Here is a 20,708-nt window from a genome sequence, read left to right as displayed (position 1 = left end):
TTATTTTTTTACAATTTTTAATGATTTTCCAAAGTCAGAACAGGGGAACTCGAAATCATTTTGACTTTATCTCACATAACCTATTATATCTCATAATTTATAATTTCATTGCTTACACTGTTTCTTCTATGTGAAACTAGACTCAATAAGCTTTAATTTCATATTTTATTCATCCTATAATTCGATTTCCACAATTTATGGTGATATTTTTCAAAGTTAACCTACTGCTGCTGTCCAAAACTGCTTTAGTGCAGAATATTGACTACTAAGTCTATAACACTCTTATTTTCTTTTTTTACACTATTTCTCAACACTTTCTCTTATTTTCTCTTCACTAACATATCAAGAACATATAACTTTATATAATAAAACCCTACATTAACATCAATCTCACACTTTTTCAATAATATCAAACTCAAAAATATATTGAAATCATGATGTTCTTACCTTGCTCAATTGACTTCAATCTTTAACTTGATTTTCTCTCTCCTCCAGCCTCTATTTCTTGAATCTAACTTGATATTCTAGCTCCCCATAGTCTCTTTGTCAATTTTCTCTCTTGGTGGCAATGGAAATTTCTTTGATTTCTAAGTAAAAATGGTGGATTTTTGGTGAAAGGACCAAATTGTAAAGAAAGTAAAGCTTTCTTTCTTCCCCTCTTCTTCTCACGTTAATGCATGCAAAAATGGTGGGGATGGCTACTTTTCATCCTTCTTTCCACATATATATATACTAAATAAATTAATAATAAAATAATATCATTTAAAAAAAATCAAATTAAAATATTAATAAACTAATATTTATTTATTTATTAATCTAAAATATCTCCAACATCATCATTATCTTCTAGATTTATCTCTCTTCTAATTGACTATTTTGCCCTTTATGATCTTTTAAAATTCTATCCTTGAGTCATCACTTAATTTGGTAAAATTGTGATTTAGTCCCTCAAACTTCTCCATCTTTTTCAATTTGGTCCTAATCCATCCATTTTTCTTAGTTTCTAGATTATTCCACCCTTAAAATATTTACACCATTGGTCCTTCAAATTTTTCATATTTACACTTTAACCCCTCAACTTTTAAGTATTTACTCTTGGGTAACAAAACTTTTCTCAGTTTGCGATTTAATCCTTTCTTGAATTAATATGTTATAATTTACTTCTCAATATTGCCATAACTCAAAATTACCCCTTTTTTAGCACTTTATTTCCTTATTTTACTATATCAAAGATATTATCTTACTTTCCTTACTGTAGAAATTTTCGGGGTATTACAGCAATCACAGGTCAAAATTGTGTAAGTTTAAATGAACATAAAGAGTTTCTATATTACTCGAAAACATACCCCGCCTCGTTGGGGTTTAATTAAATAATAAAATACTATTGAACTTCCTGTTCGTTTGGGAAAATATTTCTTAAATCGTTGTAGTGGACTTGATCCTATTCCCGCTTCTACCCGCTGACGGATAAATTATTGAGCTCTTTCCCTATGGCTACCCTACCAGCCTTCGATCTACCTTGATAGTTTTCCTGATTGTCTAGCCATCTCTGCAATCTATCCTTCGTTTTACTTAATTTCTTTCTTTCACTTTATTCCCATCATGGATTTCTTCTTCCCACTAATATGTCTTATTAAGGCGATCTTTCAACTTACTCTCTTAAAGGTTTTTAGTGAGTATTCTCGGTCTATTTAATCTACGACATAATTTATCCTTATCTTAACCCCATATGTCTTGTTCACCTTCCTTCCATCGATATGACTATCAAGGTCCCACGACTCTCAGGCGGACTAAATTCTGCTTAGTTTAAATAGTAATTGAATTACGCCCTTTTAATCCACATTAATCATGTTATTACCCTTAAGCAAAGCACAACCTTCTATTACAGACCACTATGGCCTATAATACTCAATTTCTATTGTTAAGTGTCCATTTGGTTTCCTAAGTTCTTTTTTTACCGTATTTCCTCCTAGCTACCCTTTTTGCTGACATTACCTTGTTGATTCTCCTTATTTTAAGAGGAATAGTCTTAACAGACATACATGTCACTTGTATCCTCACCCTTAGTGCTTTTTTAACCTGGGTCCCCAATTGACCCTTTTATTCCAACTATAGTCTTGACAGACGCACTTTGCAGAGGGTGTTTTCTCTTTGGCCTTTTCTACCTCTCAGCCTCTGCAACCGGAAATCTCGGGATAAATTAAAAAATTTCCCTTTTACCCCACCCCATCCCCATATAAATGATCGTTCTCATCCCCTACTCACACATATCTCAGTCAATGTATGAAACTGTTTTTCTTCTTCTTTTCTTTTGCGTGTTGAAATTTTCGGGTTTAAAGATTTATTTCTCTTTAGCTTTGAGGGAGACATAATTATAATTTTAAGTTGTGTTTGGGTTCATGGTGATGTTGTGGAGCTCGATAACCTACAAATTTCACCTACCATATGAGTATGGAGCCATCATTTGAAAAACTGGGACTGTTTTACAACTCGAGGCTCGAGTTGGTGGTGATTATACTGTCTTGGGTTGAAGTGTAACTAGACCTTCAAGTTTACAAAGGTTATTTTATCAAAGGATAGAGCATAACTGGAGTCGTAGTTGACGGTGGTTATGCGGGCAAGACAACGAGTTTTTCCTCGTCAGAAGAGCATGCTTTATAAAACCCATACACAAGTACAAGGAAGAAAATCAGATAGGCCTTCCAGTATAATTAAGTAATTTGTTTTATCCATCTCCACCAAAGGCTATGACCCTGTTACACCCCAATTCTGTCATATGTTATAGTAACGGGGTCACCGCCTTTGGTGGAAATGGATAAAACAAATTACTTGATTACACTGAAACGCCATTGCGTTTTTCTTCCTCGTACTTGTGTATGAGTTTTATAAAGTATCCTCATATGATGAGAGAAACTTGTTGTCGTGCCTGTATAACCACTGTCAACTACGACCCTAGTTATACTCAATCCTTTAACAACATAACCTTTGTAAACTTGAAGCCTTAGTTACATTGCAACCCCAAATCGTATAATCACCGTCAACTGGGACCTTGAGTTGCAAAGCGATCTGGCTTCCCGGGTGATGGCTCTGTACTCAGATGACAGATAAAATTTATAGGTTACCTAGCTCCACGACAGCACTGTAAATTCAAAATTCCTTAAACCTATAACAATGCCTATCTCAAACACGAATAAAAATAAATTTACAAACTTCTAATTTCCAACTGAAAAAAAAAAGAAATTTTTTTAGCAAAGTGAAAATACACCCCAAAAATAACATAAATCAATAACTTTTAAAAAAACGACATAATTTTCCAAATAAATTTTTTTTCATCGTATATGCAAAAGTTAACCTAAATAAATTCCTAATAAAGTAGGGACACTTACTAAATTTCTAATACCAAAATATTATTTGAAATAGGATAGGAGTAAGCAGAAAACAGTGTCACATACAAAGTCTACCTAATATTGTCAATTTGATATATGAACGGTTGTGATGAAACCATCGAAGTAAATCATCCGTCTCATCCCATCACCCTTCGTTAAATCCTCTGCTTAGACCCTAGCCGTACCTTTCTCTCTCTCTTCTATATTTTTCGTTTCCCTGAAAATAATTAGAAAGAATTCAATTCAAATAACCATTGGAGTCTTGTTTGTTTATTTATATTCTCTTAAACTGAAAATAGAGATAGCAATAATTGTAATAAAAAGATAAGGATGCAACAAAACAACGGTTCGGATTCGCAATCACCAACACAACCTTCGCAGGAACAGAACCAGCGACAACAACAACCGCTACAATCGCATCCGCAGTGGGTGGCGATGCAGTATCCGACAACAGCTATGGTAATGCAGCATCAGATGATGCAACCGCAGCACTTTGTGGCGCCGCCACCTCCACCTCAGCACTACATGCCTTATCACCACCATCATCACCAATACCAGCACCACCATGGCAACGCGCAACACGCACAACAACAGCAAGGATCCAACGATGGCGGTGAGAACAAAACCATTTGGGTTGGTGATTTGCATCATTGGATGGACGAGAACTACCTTCATAGTTGTTTCGCTTCCATCGGCGAGGTTGAACTATATCTCGTGAATATATTTATTATAATTTGCTATTATTTCATGTTAATCTCTTTTTTATATGATATTGAATGATGAGTACTGCACATTGTCATTGTTGGGGTTTCTGCAGTCATAACACTAATATTATCCTAAAACAAAAGCTATCTGATATTGATATAGTCAGTATGAATTATTGATTAATGTTCTGTTGTACTCTTTAATCTTTAATCTATGTATATACACATAGGAGTGCTATTGGGACACTTGCTTAGTACTGTTTATGGAAATATTTTAAATTAAATGCATCTCCATTGACAATTAAGAAAATCATTATCGAATTTTATTGGATGGAGAATATTTCTTTAACTAGCAATCTTAACGAATACTTTAGGTCTTAGTTAGGAAAAGATAGGATTTGCACTATGATTAAGGCATTTGGCGCCTTTTGCTGGCTGGCATGTAGCTGTATGATTGCTAATCAAATACCACGAATGAGATGAGTCTGAACAAGTAATTGGCTGACAGGGTGAGATGAATTCCTCATTGGCTATTTAAGGCGATTAAAAGGAAATAATACCAAAAATAACTTAATTAAGTAAAGCCTAAAATAGGTTAAGAATTTGATTTTGACGTATAAAGATATAGTCTGGAATGTCAAAAAGTTGTTTAGAGAATAAATGTTGAGGTTAAATTTAACGTTAAGTTCAAGATAAATTAAAACCATCTTTTTTGAATGTTTGCCTTGAATCAATGTATCATGTATGCAAGAAATTTGTTGCATTTGGCTTCATGTGAGGTTAACACATAGTGATAGTGAGACTGCATAAGCTCAAACTTAGTATTATTGAATTTGAGAAGGCATTGGAACTTGTATGAAAAGAAAGTTAAAGAAATGTTGGACTTTGCTTTTAAGAGTTTTAGTTTCATGTCAAACTAAATTGATAATTGGAAATTGTTTGAGCAGATTTCATCAATTAAGGTCATTCGCAATAAGCAGACTGGTCTGTCAGAAGGATATGGATTTGTGGAATTTTTTTCGCATGCAACAGCAGAGAAAGTTCTCCAAAATTATAGTGGCATTTTGATGCCTAATATGGAACAACCTTTCCGTCTGAACTGGGCAACTTTTAGCATGGGAGATAAGCACTCAGAAAATGGTCCTGATCTTTCTATTTTTGTAGGAGATTTAGCTGCAGATGTTACTGATAGCCTATTGCATGAAACCTTTGCTAGTAAATATCCTTCTGTTAAAGCTGTAAAAGTCGTAATTGATGCTAATACTGGTCGATCAAAGGGTTATGGTTTTGTGAGGTTTGGGGATGATACTGAGAGGTCACTTGCCATGACGGAAATGAATGGTGTATATTGTTCAAGCAGGCCTATGCGTATTGGTGCTGCAACTCCCAGGAAATCATCTAGCTATCAGCAACAGTATTCTTTACAAGGTATTTGATTAACTTGCTTTTTCTTTATGCACGTTTTGTTTAAGTTTACAAGCATTGGTATTTTAATTTCTTAAACTTTATTGCTAAAGTTCCTACATTTACCTCTTTACTGAGTTGTTACCAGTACTTCTATGTCTGAATGTACATGTGTATACACACATGTATATATATATATGCTCTTTGAGGATCCTCTGCAATTTTTGATGAAAAAGTTGACTATTTTTTCCCCACCCACTTTGACTTAATTTTGCACCAAGGAAATCAATGATTCCTTATCAGACAATTTATAATTGTCTAACTTGGCTCTCTCTTCTTGTTGTTTGACTGCCTCTTTTCTGATTATAGAATGTGTTGGTGTAGAATAGTTGGTTTGTTGGGAAATAAAGTGCTACTTTTCTGTTTGAGGAAGAAAGTGTTTACAAATCCCACTTTACCCTTCTATTGGGCAACTAGGTATAGCCTCTTTTAATAGGGGCTTTTTAAGCTTGTTGTTTATGACCATTGTCATTTTATCATACAATCATGAAAATTATTTTCTTCCTTCGGGTGGTTTTCATAGGATAGGAATTGTTAGAAGGTGCTAAGGATAGTTCAACTATTTCTTGTTGTTACAACTAGTATAATGAAGAAACTGGTACTATGAAGTGCAGATTTGAGAAAATTTAAGTATTTAACGGTATTCATCTACATGAATTTTGTCAATTGAAACCACCACAGGATTGTGGTTTATACAAGAAGTTTATTGGGTTATCTCAAGTTTATAATATATGTGATCGAGAATTTATGTCCTTGTTTCCAATATGCTATTTGTGGTTTCTATTCATTCTTTTCCATCTATTATCTCTTTTTATGGTTTTAAGCTTTCAGGATTTTGCTTGATATTTGCTTCCTTTTGTTCTTGGTAGGTGGTTATGCATCAAATAGTGCTTCATCCCAATCTGATGGAGATTCGTCAAACACAACAGTGAGTTTAAGTTCTTCCAAATTTACCTCTTAGGATTATCATCTTTTGTGCCTCTTGGCTGATCAAAAGTTATTTTAGATATTTGTTGGAGGGCTTGACCCTAATGTGACTGAAGAAGATCTTAGGCAACCTTTCTCTCAATATGGTGAAATAGTCTCTGTTAAAATACCTGTTGGAAAAGGATGCGGGTTTGTACAATTCGCCGGGAGGTAAAATTTGTAGTTATTTTTCTGGTTTTGCCATTAATTTGCAGTGCTAGATTAGAGGTGTCATTTAGTTACTACCTTGATGTGAATTCTTGAGTCTTGACAGGAACAATGCTGAGGAGGCATTGCAAAAGTTGAATGGGACTATAATTGGCAAGCAAACAGTGAGACTCTCTTGGGGACGCAATCCTACAAATAAGCAGGTATCTATTTTTTATCGATAGTTCCCCCACTTTACCCTCCCTTGCATTGTTGATTGCAGCATTAAGATAGCTGTCACTACATGCTTCGACAGAAATGGATGAGAGGTACTGAAGAGTAGAGTGGAATTTTATTTTCATAAAGATTACTAATTTGTGATGACATTTTCTGAAACAAACCTTTGAAAAGTCATGATATCTATCACTTAAATATAAATTACCTCTATTTTATCTCACTAATATTTTGGGATAATGCAGTTTAGAGCAGATTATGGTAACCAATGGGGTGGAGCTTACTATGGAGGAGCGGTGTATGATGGCTATGGATATGCTTTTCCACCACCTCAAAACCCGGGTATATATACGGCTGCGTATGGAGTTTATCCATTCTATGGCAGTTACCAGCAACAAGTAAACTGAGATAATAATAATAATAATAGCAGGAGAGAAGTAGCTCTAGTAAGTAGACAACTCACACTAGAGGAGAGGCGTAGCTCTCTTGGTTGGGTAGAATTCTTATATAAATCCCTCCAGGTGTGGAGCGGAACTGAATTTTGACCCCCCCCCCCAAGTAGTTTTTTGTAGGGTTTGGATTCATTATTGGTTTAATCTTTTGTGAGTGAAAAGGGAAACTCGGTGATTCGAATATATGACATAGCTAAGGTGTGAGGTCGTGTGCTCCATGAATAAATATGAACTACGGCTACTAGTGGATCAGTTCGTTCGTCGGGTCAGTCCAAATTTAATAATTATGATTAATATTTAGTTGGAAGAAACTATTGTTAACTTGGATTACGTTTCAGCTTCGTATAGAATATTATTTATATCTTCCTCATTTGAAAATTTGTGGCTGCTATTCAATCTTGACTCTTAGGTGAAGATGAGCTTTCCTTTTCTCAAACGATACATTTTACAGGATAGTTTAAAGGATTTAGAACTAGAAAATAAATATTTGGTTGCCTTAATCAATGTGGACAACTCAAGTTACATCCTCACCTCTTCTCATGTTGCCTTGACCTTTTGTACTGTTTTTAAAATGGGCATTGCATTGGTAAAACAGGTTTCTGTGGAAGATAGGAAAATAATTTTGCAATGGGATAAATCTCATAACTATTAATATTTTGGTTTAATGTTCAAAAATGAATATTGGTTTTTGTTTAATTTTATACATTAAATTTTGATTTGATTCAATTTTCATAGATTTGGTAAGTTTCTTTAATAATCCTTTAAAGAAAAAGGTAAGAAAATAACTTTAAAACGAGTTTCTCAAGATAAATTTAAAATCATACATAAATTTTGATTTTATATAATTTTATAAATGAAAATTTGGTTTGATTTAAATTTTATAAATTATTGACACAATTATTGACAAAGTACCATTTTAAGTTTACATATAACATACATATATAATTATATTTATTTAATATAAAAATAAATTGACGTAATTTTTTTTAAATGTGTACAATTCAATTAAAATTAAAGTTTTACATATACATTTGAAACATAATTAAATTTTATATGTTTAACTATATCAAATCAAAATTCATATATTAATTTGTACATTTGATCGAAATTCACGTGTTGTTTTGAAATTTTTCCTAAACTAGTCCAGATAAAAATATTTTGTATGAAAATAAAGAATAAAAAAATATTTTTTTAAATAATTTCATTATAAATTTTGATCGTATCTATTCTTTTTGACACAATATTTAAAATTATCCACAATCTCTCTCCACCCATATATTCAAACCCACACAATGTCTATATCAATCAAATTAAAACTCAATTAGCATAAAAAAATGTTTAAATGCAAGAATTAACTAATTATAAAGATAAAATTTAAAAATAAATTATTTTAGTCAAAACCCCACCATCAAATAACATAATTAGTGTAAAAAAAAAACCCTTCTTTGCCGGTCTTGAAGTATTTACTTTGCTTTTCTCCAACATTGCTTCCCTGCCCAGTGACCCTGCAGTCAAACCTCATTCGCCAAACATTGGGCGTCGCGCCTTATCCCTGAAACAACCCTATTCGTCGTCTGTTATCTTATTCCATTGTTGCCGTCCACCACCGGCATCGCTTGAAGGGCACTACTAGTGCTCCTTTCCTTATGTCATCTCCTATGGTTCAAATCCCTTCCTTTTAAAATATCACCATTCTCCCTGTTCTGTGTTTCAAGTTTTGGAGGTGTCTAAGTAGACCCAATGTCGATCGCTATTTACCTCGAGAATTGAGCCACTTGTTCCTCTTATTCAGCCAAAGAGCACTGACTGTTCAAATTCTTCGATCAAAGATGTCGAACAATAGATTCTGAAAAGGAGGTTTGGAGTTCTCCACGGCTATTGTGGCGGTCGACCATTGGCTGCTAAGCAATCAATTTTGTCATAGCATCAGTCAGTCACTGACCAGTTTTTCCGACGTGATGAGAATTGCTTGTGGAATAATAAGTTTTGGGCTCAAAATAATCCTCTACCTTCCTCTGTAAAGGCTGTTGTTTTTGACGCCGACTCTTCGCTCGTCTATTTTCAGGATTGTGTCTTTCTCTCGAGTCTCGAGCACAAAGACAAGTTCCTTCGATGTGCCGTCTTTGATGGCTTTTGTTCTGTTCAGAGGCGAATCTAAGGGTGCCTCGTCGGAACTTAAAATAGAAAATTACTATTTAAATTTTTTAATTTTTAAATTAATAAAAATAAAATTATATTTTTAATTTTTTTTAAATTATAAAATTTTAATTTAATCTTTTAAAAATTATAAAAACACTAAAAAAAATTAAAATTTCATTCGTGGATTTTGCCTCTGAATTTTTTGGTCTTTTCTGAGATTCCATATATTTGTTTATTTAGGTTTCGAAGCCATAACTCCATTATTATAGGAGTCACACCATTCGAAATGGATTCACCACATCAGGGTGATTATTCGATGGTAGTTTGTCATTGCTAAAGCTTTAAATCCTCATTAGCTCCTATTTGTGTAAGATCATGTTGGGCTGCTTCACTCAAACGTTATTAGGTTTATAGGCTTTTAGAGCTTTGTTTCATATTACCGAAAGTTTTGTTTTATTCAGAGCTGTTACTCTTAATCTCTTATATCTAGCTTGAATATTGTTGCTTGTAAAACTTTTCATATGATAAATTTTCATTAAAAAGAACACTAAGCACATAATCATGAGCATATGAAAGAAAGCTACATTCCGATTATATTATTATAATTTAGATGATATTTTATAAGGTGCAAAAAAATGATAATGACGACCATGTCCATTAGATGCGCGTAAATAATCACACCCAACATTACTACAATGATGATGGGGGGTTCGGTGACATTGCGTCTCTTGGAGCCCTATGATGAAGCGAGGAGCTAAAACCCGACAACCTCCACGTGGCCCTGAACCATACAATTATAATGGCCATCAGATATGGAGACTGAAACAAGAGCCAGGAATATCAACGGTCTTTTCAGTATCATCCATGGAGAATGATGGAGCCTCAGGGAAGTCTGCACCGTCTCATTATCTAAAACCCCAGTCGATTATGATGGACCCGGCTTAGAATAAAGTGAAAAATGTGGGATGCTGTTGTGTCGGCGGGAATTAGAACTAGGCTCTCTTGCCCGCCACAAAAAAGTTACACGTGTCATCCAGTATGTTCTACAGGTTACCGACCGGAAACGTAGGCATTATTTAAAGGCGGGAAAACAATTAGGGGCTATTAGATATTTTTGGTTTGCGAAAAAAAAAAAAATTAATTATCATGGTTTAGTAGTTAGTTAATTCGGCAACAGCTGGCCCCTTTTGGCCCAATCCTCTATCGTCTGTCCAACACGTTTCAATGGCGTTACTTTCTCTCTCCTCTCTCAGTCCTCTCGCTCCGCCATGTCCGTCTTTTCCTTTGCAACTTCAAACGCGAATCTCTTTCTCTCGTGCCAGAATCGGAGCGTCTTCGACTTCGTCTCCGTCGACTTCGCAAGTGATTCAGCATGCTTCTTCGAATCCGAAAGTCGTCGTCACCAGGGAACGAGGCAAAAACACCAAGCTTATTGACGCTCTGGTTTTTACTCTCTCTCTTTCGCACCTTCTTTGATTTTTTTTCTGTCTTTTATATCTTTTTGATGATTTTGTTGAGCTCTTTAGAGTTAAGCTTTTTCTCATTTTTTATTGGAACTTGAAAGGAAAAGATTAATATTTTACAACATGTGAACAATCATCCCCTGCATTCTGAATTTAGGATCGGTTTATCATCTGTTTGATTAAATGCTGAAACTAAAGCAACATCTAAGTCATTCTTAATTGATTTAAGCTGCGCCTAAGTCATTTTTAATGTTTTTTCCCCTCATATTTTATTTTTTATTTTACTTTTGTTAAAGGTAAATACAGTGGTATGAACTTCTTGAACTTCGAGCCTGGTTCGTATTTCGAAGGATCTAGCTGTAAAAGCAAAAAAGAAAAACAAACAAAAAAAAACAGCTAACTTTAGAATAAATGCTGACGGATATATAGGTTCAATGTTTGTTTGTAATAAATAAATTCTGAAAAACTTTATGGAAATAATTTCTATTCGCAGTTTTTGGAATGAAAATCAATTGGACTTGCTGCTGTATCAGCTGAACATTTTTTTAATGCAAGTATATATTTAAATTAAGATTTAACTAAACTGCAGGCCGAACATGGGATCAATTGCTTGGAACTTCCCCTTATTCAGCATTTACAAGGGCCTGACTCGGATAGGCTTGCTTCTGTTTTAAGTGGTAAGTTTGAGAACTTAATCTCAATTGATGGTTGTGCATTGTTAGTACAGTGGATGGATTATCACTGAATTTACATGGATCATATCTCTCTTTGGAAATATAAGTCTTGTTAGTTTTAAGATGCTGTTCTTCTTTTATGCGTGCTAGATATAATAAACATTTTTAAATTCATTGTTTGCCAAGCTGTTGCTTGTCAAGCCATGTTCAGTTTTGACCTACGAACCAAAACCATGATATTTGGGGTTTGAGCTTGATTGAACTGCTCCTTCACCGTGTCAACTGGTGGAATTTCTTGGGAGTGGTTATATGTTTATAGGGTTCTTGTAGTCAGTGGTTATATTTTATTTTATTGTGTTATAATATATATCTTTATTGTGGCAGCAGAAACGGCGTTTGACTGGATTGTCATAACTTCACCTGAAGCTGGTTCGGTCTTTCTTGAGGCATGGAAGTAAGGATTAGAACTTGCAAGCAAGAAACCGTCTACTTTTTGCGTTAAAATCTTTATTAGCATTTCTTGTCTGGCTTTAGGAACCTTTAGTGCTCAAATGAAGATTCATGTGTTTGCTTCAAATGTCTCTCAAGTTTCATCTGTATCATTCTTTTCTTGCTGACATGGACTATTTATCTTGGCCATGCAATATTCATACTTTTATTAGCAATGCCTAAAAGTTATTTACTTGTGTGTGTGTATTTTAAATGTGGGTGTGTCTAAAGGACATCTTTATTTTTCTCTCCTATTTGCATTTTTCTTTTGATTTACATTGTTTATAACTGGGCGCATGGGTTTAAATTGTTTCTTTAGGGCAGCAGGAACACCAAATGTTAGGATTGGTGTTGTTGGAGCTGGTACTGCAAGTATATTTGAGAATCTAAAGCAATCATCAAAGCAATCACTTCATGTTGCATTTGCACCATCAAAAGGTACTGATCATTATCCGCACAACTTCATTTGTGTCATCTTTGTTTGTTTTAGCATATAGACGTGTATAAGTTAATGGATGTATTCATTTTTTTTAACAGATAGTTATTTAGAGGAAAATAGTGTTACATATTCTTTGCGCGAGATTCTTGCAACCCATAAAGGAAGCACATGGCATAATTGTTTTTGTCCTATATGTTTCAATCCATTTACGAGTTTGTAGTATTTTTAGTTTAGAACATATCTGGATGTCCATAAGTGCTCCTCCTTCTGTGAGATATTTTTCCTACGTTAGCTTGTTGGTGCTGCTATAACATAATCGACCCCTTTTGTGTGACTGACATGTATTAAAGGTTACAATCAAAATCATGATGCTAATTGCATTCTATTATGTGTTTAAATTCCACCAGCAACAGGCAAAGTTTTGGCTTCAGAGCTTCCAATGGATGGGAATAAGAGATGCACTGTCTTATATCCAGCTTCAGTGAAGGCTAGCAATGAGATTGGTATGATAATTGTTTTGGTTTTCTGATTTCATATTATTTTTGAGTTATTTTGGCCCTTGTTGATTTTTATAATCTTGTTATTTGAGAATATCTTTTCTCCTTCTGATGCATTAACATCTTACCGGAGGAATTGTAAGCTAAAAACTTGACCTTATCAGTAAACTAATATGTGCATTTGATTTGATATTTATGGAGATGTAGGAATCACTTGTGGATTAAGGCATAGCATAAGCCTCACGTTTAATCCTTAAACTGTAAATTTTAAAATTAAAAAAGAGAAGAGAAGAAGAAAACATTACCTCAATGCTGGGAAAGAAAGAAAAAAAGAAAAGGAGTTGTGGAAAAATGCATAGGTTGAGTCAGTTTAAAGCCACAACCTACCGAACAAAGGAATCTATTCTCTTTGTTAAATGCACTTAAAGTTCTGGTGGCATCCTTTATGATGAAGCATTTATTAACACCACAATTTTTGGTTTTATACTTTTGTTCTTCGTACTGTTTGATTATTACTTACCTGAAACTTTTGTTTTTCCCCTTTAACATGGCTAACTGTATTCAGTATCATGCTTGAAGTTTAATAATTATACTAGGAAACAGTGAGAATGTATCCTTACCTTTGGTTTTGAATCTATGTTCCAGAAGAAGGCTTGTCTCATCGTGGATTTCAGGTTTTGAGGCTAAATACTTACACAACTGTGAGTATCTCTGTATTGGTACTTTTAGTTCCAGTTTCTTCTTTAGATGTCATTCCATTAATGGTTACATTTTTTCACCTTATCTACCTCATCTGAAGTTGAATTACATTTTTGTTTAGCTTAATAGAAACTTTAGCAATGCCAGCAGAACAATCTATTGTGTTGTTGAGAGCAACACGAGCATAATCCAAAAATTCATTTTGTAAAGTCTGGGCAACTCGGCAGATGTATGAGATATTTAGAATAAGCATCTGCTGCAGAATGCTGTTGGAGTCTGCTACAAAGTTTGTTGTCCTTCTTGGTTCTTGGGGAGCAAGATTTGTTCCTAATTCAAGATAGTAACTTGTAGTCGATGATGGTTTATGACTGCCAACTCAGCATGCTCTAGTAGTCCTTGATGTTTAGTCATTCCTTTCAGGTACCTGTTGATCATGTTGACCATATTGTCTTGGAGAAGGCCCAATCTGCGCCGGTTGTTGCTGTTGCTTCACCTTCTGCGGTTCGGTATATAGTTGATTCTTTTCTCTGCACCAGTAGGCTGTCTTAAAAGTTTTTCCATCTGTTAATGATTCTGCAAGCACATTGTCCATCCTGTAGACTTGTTGCTGCATATAATTTGAATTATCATGGTAGTTGGACCTTAATTGTCACCCTTCAACATGGTCTGCTTGGGATGCCTGATTTTGCCAAGTCTTTCGTTGGGACAGTTTTTCTTTCTCTTTTGGTAAACTTAGTTTCTCCACTTCTATTGCCACAGATCTTGGGTCAATCTCATTTCAGAGCCTGATTCTTGGAGCAATGCAGTGGCCTGTATTGGAGAGACAACTGCCTCCGCTGCAAAAAGATTAGGATTGAGAAATGTGTATTTCCCGATGCAGCCTGGACTTGATGGGTAATCCTCTTTCTTTAATCCAACTTTCTGCTTGAGCTACCTTAGGTAGCAGTAAGTTGCATTTGAATTTAGTCTGACTGTTGAAGCAACCATAAAGTTTCACCGCAATCAAGGTCCTGCAATCATTTTTTGCTTCAATAGCCAAGTCTCTCCTAGGAGAACCTATACTTATCGATTGTTTAGGAAAATTCTATTTGAGCTGAGCTTCCTTGACTTAGCAAAAAAAGTTCTTCCTTTAATTACATTCGCCTTTTGTCTCTTCAAACCTTTGTACTTTTCAAAGTGGAAGTTCTTTTGGGTTTTGACTAAATTAAAGATTCTGACTCCTCAGTTTTATGTGGATTTCCAGATGGGTTGGTAGCATCCTTGAAGCCTTAAGGGCTCATGACAAATTTTAGGATTGAAAGATATCAAGGTATCCATTTTTGCCTCTTTTCTCTAATTATTCCTGGGAGTAATCTGATTTTTACTCAATAGAATAAATGAGTTGTTCTATTAGGTCCCTCTGGAAACTTAAGCACGGAGTGAAGTAGAACCACAAGCATTTCTAATTCTTTGTGAACCACAGGCCATTAAGTGAAGAAAGTTTTTCCAAGTTAAAGGGTTGGAATTTGTAGAAATTTAACGTTTTGAAGGTACATATCCATTTGGAGGCTGCAGCACTGTATTTTGAGGTCAGTCGAGAGGCTATTCAATTCATGTTATCAGAACTTGTACATGCATTTTCTCACCATTGCCCATTCATTTGACTCAATGTCAGTTGTGTTGAAATTGAATTGGGAGCATTTCCACTCCATGAAATCTGATAAGCAGTTAGGAGTGTTTATCAATTGAAATTGTAATCATATTTACTCTGCCTTCTAAGTTGTATGGCATTTTTTGTGCTTTCTTTTATTATAATAATAAAAATCTCTTCAACTTAAAAACCTTGCTGAAATATGTTATGTGTTGCTGTCAAACCATGCGTTATTACAAATTTGATGACCTGATAAGGTTTATACTGACTACTGAGTTTGTGCGTGTGAGGGAGGAAATCTATGAAATTTCACACGAAGGGAGAAATATCTCAAGTTGCAATTGAGGGGCTTTCACGCTCTTTATGCAAGCTTTATGCGCTTTTTGCCTAATTTGTGCATGGATTATGCACTATAATGATTTTATCTTTCTTACAAAATTAAAGATAGAAACAGAATAATACATTGTCCATACATTGCTGTATCTTTTAAAGAAATTCCATCTTCAGAGTAGTGGTTCAGTTTCCTTAGCATCCATTCTATAGATATTCCTCCTCCTTCCATTTAACTTCTGCATGAAATTATATAAAGAGAGCATGTCAGCTTGGAAATAAATTTCTGGGATTTAGAATAAGATGATTCCCATGCTGAAGTACCTTGAGGGTTCTTAATGGTTTTTTAAGAGGGAGAAGGGCCTGGAGGCAGTTTCCCCTGGAGGAAAGATGCGATCATGGTAAGTGCTCTCGCTGGCTGGTAGCTTGGAACTGTGTGTCCAGCTCCCCTAACTGTAGTAAAAGCCACTCCCTTGTAGCCAACGACATATCCTCCAACCTGCCACCATTAGACATAGAATATGCATAAAAGGGTATGGCTTTGGATTCATCAAATAGCAGGAAAAATCCATATTACCTCACTATCAGAATACCATGGCTGCCAAGCAGTCTCTACTGGAAGCTGCAGGGTCTTGATGGCATACCTAGAGGATGTCACTGGAACTCGACCATCTGTGTCCCCGCTGGCAGTAGATTTTATTTTAAAGGAAAATAAAACAGCTTATACATCTTATAGGTCGGTATCTTTTCTTATGCTTGCAGTAATGCTGTATTATCGAGAATCAAGTTAGGCAACTTTTTAATTTATACCTGTATATCCACACCCTAATCACTTTTGCCAAGTCCCGTATTTCAGGGAGAGTAGACGTTGGGCTGTCTGTCCATCCAACACCACTGAACATGGTATAGAAGAGAGTCGGTCAGAAATATTTGTTTCACCCTCTAGAAGGTTCTTTTGACTTGAGATAAACAATTTCTTTCAATTTGCATGCATACAATATAGAATTTGAATTGGTGGAGTATTTTACAAATGCATTTGAAAGGAATAAGCGGTGGTCTTGCTTTACCTGCAAGCTGACCATTTTGTAGCTTTGGCATGAAGGGCTGCTTGTACCTTGGCAAGATTTAGGTAGGACTTAACGTGGACGTCAGAGCAGGGATCAAAATTCAACACCTAACAATTCAACACCATCACAGAATTAGGTAGGTCCCTGCCATAAGGTGCTTTTCCTTTGAGAAATGTTTTGTTTCAGATTTTAGTTTCTCTAATCCCTACTCCATGGTTATAAATAGCTGTCATCTCATCCACGGCCAATCCTTTTTACGTTGCTTTTGTTATATATGCATAAAAGTATGAATCTATAGGACAAGTGGGTAAAAGTTTTTTGTGTCTGAGAACCGAAATTTCTTTCCTACTCACTTCTTCATTGTCTTGGTAAAAGACTTTGTTATGAAGCATGGTGATACTTACATTACCATCTGAGCCAGGTTTTATTGCCGATGAATTGCATAAAGGGGAGTAAATGCCGTACAAGTCAATGTCTCCCATCTCTGTTAGTGCCCGACTTTGATACTGATCACACTGGTCTGTAGCGTTTTTTGCAACTGCCTTGTTGGTAACTAAATCTTGACTAGCAAAGTCGCAGTACTTGTTAACCCCTTCATTGGTTTCATCAGAGTTGAGAGCGTGTGTCCATAAATAATCAAACAGTCCCTTTGTACAAATGTTATCATCTATCCAAGCATTTCCAATCTGCAGTATATATCCATTACAAATCTTAGCTTTAGGCCTTTATGTTCGCCCATTTAGCATACATATAGACAAGGTTCATTGTGGTAGAAGAGTGAACTTTTGTCAGTAAACTCACTGCAATTCCCTTGAGATTGATGACGGTCTGATTGGTGTTCTTGTTTCTTGAGAGAATATAAGAAGCAAGCTGAGGAACGTAATGACCAGCATAGCTCTCACCGGTTATAAAGAGATCTCGGGTCTTATACTGGGGAAATCTTTCAAGCCAGTTAAACATAGGAGTCCTCTGCTGTTCTCTTGTCACCTACTTGGTATAGTCTGAGGAATTTTGGAATAAGAATATCCAACTCCGGCTGGTGATTCCAGGAATATCACGTTTGCAACTGCAAATGTTGTAGGATGTTTCAGTAGGAATCATAGAGAATTTGAGATATGAAGGTACCGCCATGCAGAAAAGGGGAGTTCAGGTACCAGTACCATTGTTCCATGCATATTCATTTCTGTAAAGCGTTTTTCCGTCACTGTTAACTCTGAAAGGTCCAAGTTCTTGCATGGCTCCATATCCTAAAGACGAGCATCCTGGACCTGTACAACATCATATTTTTATTCCTATCTTCAAATAATATAACATACAAATATTTTAAAAAGACAGAAGAGTCGACCAATATAAATTTACGACGGTCATGATGTAAATGCTGGTCCTGTGACCCAGGGTAAGAAGCAAATTTATTCAAGAATCCACCAAGGGAGCTCGGTTGTTTGCTCTAATTTATTTATTAATGTACATATTTCAAGTCATTTAAAAAATATGTACAATTGTAGCAAGTCTTAACAATTTCATGGATGGAGGTAAGAAGTAACGACAAATTCTATCAAGTTGCCTGAGCAGATGAATGGAGCATTGGATCTTATTATTATAATAATAAGATTATTATTACAGTTCGATAAGGATTTATTCGATGAAGCTCTCTATGTACAAATATAAATAAACCACCCCAAAATCTTGGTAAGGATTTGATCAATCAGTGGTGGGATCCCACCGAATTAGGTGTCTGAATGATGTTTTGTTCATGATTAAGCTTTCGGGAAAACGACAATCATTAGTTGGTTTTGCTTGTGGGATATCTTTTGCTAATTGCTTGAAAATAAGAGTCAGATGGGATATCATTGTTTCAGACCAACGGACGACACTATTCCAATCTTGAAATGATCAATCAAGGGCTAATTTGTGTGCCTAATCATAATATGAACACTATGTTGTGCAGCAAACAAGAGATGCAACGGCATGCTCAGGTATAATGCTGTATGATATTTTCTATAACCATGCGAAACAAAACTTAAAAAGGTATATATCTGTTGATGTAGAGTCTATTAGTTGTTTGAATTTGAGAAGTTGAATTACCTCCATTTAACCATAAAACCAGAGGCTTATTCGGAGAATTAACCGGTGATTCCACAAAAAAATAGAACAATGCTCGATCAGCCACCGGATCTACTGTTACATAGCCTGCATATTGATCAAAATCCACCCCTTCAGGCTGACCCGGCAGTTTGTCGATCTTGTCAGCTTGCATCAACCCTTTCTGAGATCCTACAAACACTGGAGAGCTATGACTATTTCCTTGATCATCTAGCTGAGCCCATGACTCTGGGCGACGAGGGTTCGAGGATCTGCGTGATGCAACCAACCTGTTGAGGTAGTCAATCTGGTTTCCCATGCATGATGAAATGAGGAAACTAGGAAAGGAGCAAGGCAATAGCAGCAGCAACCATATTGCAGTAACTTCCATTGCTGCTAATTCTAGTTCAGTGCAGAGTTTGTTGCGTCTGAACGAAAGGAGCTTTTGCCAACTTCTAGTGGTACCCAAGTGTTTTATATATATATATGCAAGCCAATGATATTATATTTGACGTTGCTCTCTTCCATTTTGTGGGCAAGTGGCGGTTTGCAGCACTGTCCAGGAATCTATTGGGGCCGACTTGATATTGCCACTTATGGATGAATTTTAACGCACTTAATCTGGAAATATTCTTTTTCCTTTTTAACCTTGTGCATTCTATCGCTTAAGGCTCATAGAATGGCTGCAATTTGAGTTGCGGGTGAGTGCGTTGTTCAACTCCAATCATGACCCATGAAAATGCTAGTTGCATAATTGGTCCCTAGAATTCTTATATCCAATCTTTCTAAAATTGATGAGTGCGATCTATTGGTATTTGAATGTCATTACTTCCCAAACTTACTTTTTCTCGACCTTTCTATTTTTCACATGGGATACTGTCATCGCCCTTATCTGTATTTGTTTATGGTATACACGCAGCATTGTACAGGCAAGGCACCATTCGTTTGTCACCACTGCAATAATGTCATTAAACTTGACCAGAAAGCACTTAATCTTGACTCTTATCCATGTAAGTGGGTATCTCTGTATCTCCAAGGTTGAAATAGGATTGGAAACTAACGGTGAAACCCTTTCTCATTTTATGTATATTTTATTATTAACCCACTGGTCGTTTCCTAATCAAACAAACAGCATAGAGAAAGGTCGGCCATCTTTTCAAAACTCTGAATGGGCCAAGTTTCATCATAGTTCGAACAACCAGGCCCTGCCCATCGAATATAAATGTTTAAAATTGAGAAGCCCAATCATAAGGCAGCCGTAAAAAAGCCCGTAAGCCTCTGCTTCTTTCACAATGCCAAAATCCATATTACCCTGACCGGCCTATGACTCGGATTTCAGCGTAGCAGTTGGGTTCTGTAGTGATCGATCCAAGTTGCTTGCCATGGTGAAAACTAAGCGCTTGCATGTTTCTCGTTCGTAAGTTTAACCGAGTCGGTAAGTTGTTTTATTATGATATTTAGTTTCATCTTTGACTTGTAATCGTGTATTACTCAAAATTGAAGCTAAGTCTAGCTGTGGCAAACCCTTACTAGTCAAGGCATTTAAGCTAGTACCCACTTGGGCCTGTATAAATTGATGAATGGGCGTTCAATTATTCCTTCAAATGTTAAATAAAGCTCCTCCATGCCGCTTTAATGAGCTCTACATCCATTACTTCAAATTTACGGCTTTCTTGGGACATTATCAGATCCCAAGAATGACCTTAAAGTTTGTTGGTTGGCATGTTTCAACCATCATTAACTGTCCTGGATTTTGCTATGCCTTTGAATGATAACATTGAACACCGGCGCCGCAGAGAAGAAACAGAAAATTTTGGCTCTCAAATTCATGGCCTTTGTGCTTTAA

General features: G+C 35.7%; 3 protein-coding genes across 13 annotated transcripts; 2 read left to right on the top strand and 1 right to left on the bottom strand.

Annotated features, from left to right (window-relative positions):
• The first annotated feature begins 3,508 nt into the window (after nt 1–3,508).
• Nucleotides 3,509–7,683, top strand: LOC107940676 (polyadenylate-binding protein RBP47). 2 transcript variants are annotated; one of them, XM_016874113.2, is made up of 6 exons: nt 3,509–4,085; nt 5,038–5,518; nt 6,424–6,482; nt 6,561–6,691; nt 6,795–6,891; nt 7,147–7,683. In XM_016874113.2, the coding sequence occupies exons 1-6, from the start codon at nt 3,717–3,719 to the stop codon at nt 7,306–7,308; spliced, it is 1,299 nt and encodes a 432-aa protein (XP_016729602.1). In that variant the 5' UTR covers nt 3,509–3,716; the 3' UTR covers nt 7,309–7,683. The 2 variants fall into 2 exon arrangements, with proteins under 2 accessions (XP_016729602.1, XP_040950068.1); XM_041094134.1 differs by lacking the exon at nt 7,147–7,683 and having other exon boundaries at nt 3,518–4,085; nt 6,561–6,890.
• Nucleotides 7,684–8,808: 1,125 nt separating this feature from the next.
• LOC107940688 (uroporphyrinogen-III synthase, chloroplastic) lies at nt 8,809–15,573 on the top strand. 10 transcript variants are annotated; one of them, XM_041094133.1, is made up of 10 exons: nt 8,809–10,935; nt 11,545–11,632; nt 12,017–12,083; nt 12,438–12,556; nt 12,965–13,060; nt 13,703–13,755; nt 14,174–14,259; nt 14,513–14,647; nt 14,997–15,062; nt 15,216–15,573. In XM_041094133.1, the coding sequence occupies exons 1-9, from the start codon at nt 10,717–10,719 to the stop codon at nt 15,043–15,045; spliced, it is 912 nt and encodes a 303-aa protein (XP_040950067.1). In that variant the 5' UTR covers nt 8,809–10,716; the 3' UTR covers nt 15,046–15,062; nt 15,216–15,573. The 10 variants fall into 10 exon arrangements, with proteins under 10 accessions (XP_040950067.1, XP_040950066.1, XP_040950063.1 ...); XM_041094132.1 differs by having other exon boundaries at nt 15,147–15,573; XM_041094129.1 differs by having other exon boundaries at nt 13,700–13,755.
• Nucleotides 15,574–15,724: 151 nt separating this feature from the next.
• LOC107940687 (serine carboxypeptidase 1) lies at nt 15,725–19,337 on the bottom strand. Its single transcript, XM_016874126.2, is given in 11 exon segments — nt 15,725–15,952; nt 16,038–16,212; nt 16,291–16,396; nt 16,524–16,607; nt 16,781–16,887; nt 17,185–17,466; nt 17,582–17,738; nt 17,740–17,781; nt 17,783–17,846; nt 17,941–18,048; nt 18,866–19,337. Coding segments are annotated over 10 exon segments (1,491 nt in total). The 5' UTR covers nt 19,254–19,337; the 3' UTR covers nt 15,725–15,952; nt 16,038–16,059.
• Nucleotides 19,338–20,708: the final 1,371 nt, after the last annotated feature.

The sequence above is a fragment of the Gossypium hirsutum genome, chromosome D05 (genome assembly GCF_007990345.1).
Source record: "Gossypium hirsutum isolate 1008001.06 chromosome D05, Gossypium_hirsutum_v2.1, whole genome shotgun sequence".
Taxonomy (NCBI): domain Eukaryota; kingdom Viridiplantae; phylum Streptophyta; class Magnoliopsida; order Malvales; family Malvaceae; genus Gossypium; species Gossypium hirsutum.
This window is presented reverse-complemented; position numbering and strand designations above follow the sequence as displayed.

Excerpts from the sequence above, each read along its gene's own strand:
- LOC107940676 (XM_016874113.2), top strand. The coding sequence starts at position 3,717 with ATGCAACAAAACAACGGTTCGGATTCGCAATCACCAACACAACCTTCG. Across the intron at positions 4,086-5,037 it reads GTTTCGCTTCCATCGGCGAG|ATTTCATCAATTAAGGTCAT; the intron begins GTTGAACTATAT and ends TTGTTTGAGCAG. Across the intron at positions 6,892-7,146 it reads GCAATCCTACAAATAAGCAG|TTTAGAGCAGATTATGGTAA; the intron begins GTATCTATTTTT and ends GGGATAATGCAG.
- LOC107940688 (XM_016874129.2), top strand. The coding sequence starts at position 10,717 with ATGGCGTTACTTTCTCTCTCCTCTCTCAGTCCTCTCGCTCCGCCATGT. Across the intron at positions 12,084-12,437 it reads GTCTTTCTTGAGGCATGGAA|GGCAGCAGGAACACCAAATG; the intron begins GTAAGGATTAGA and ends TTGTTTCTTTAG. Across the intron at positions 14,260-14,512 it reads GCTTCACCTTCTGCGGTTCG|ATCTTGGGTCAATCTCATTT; the intron begins GTATATAGTTGA and ends CTATTGCCACAG.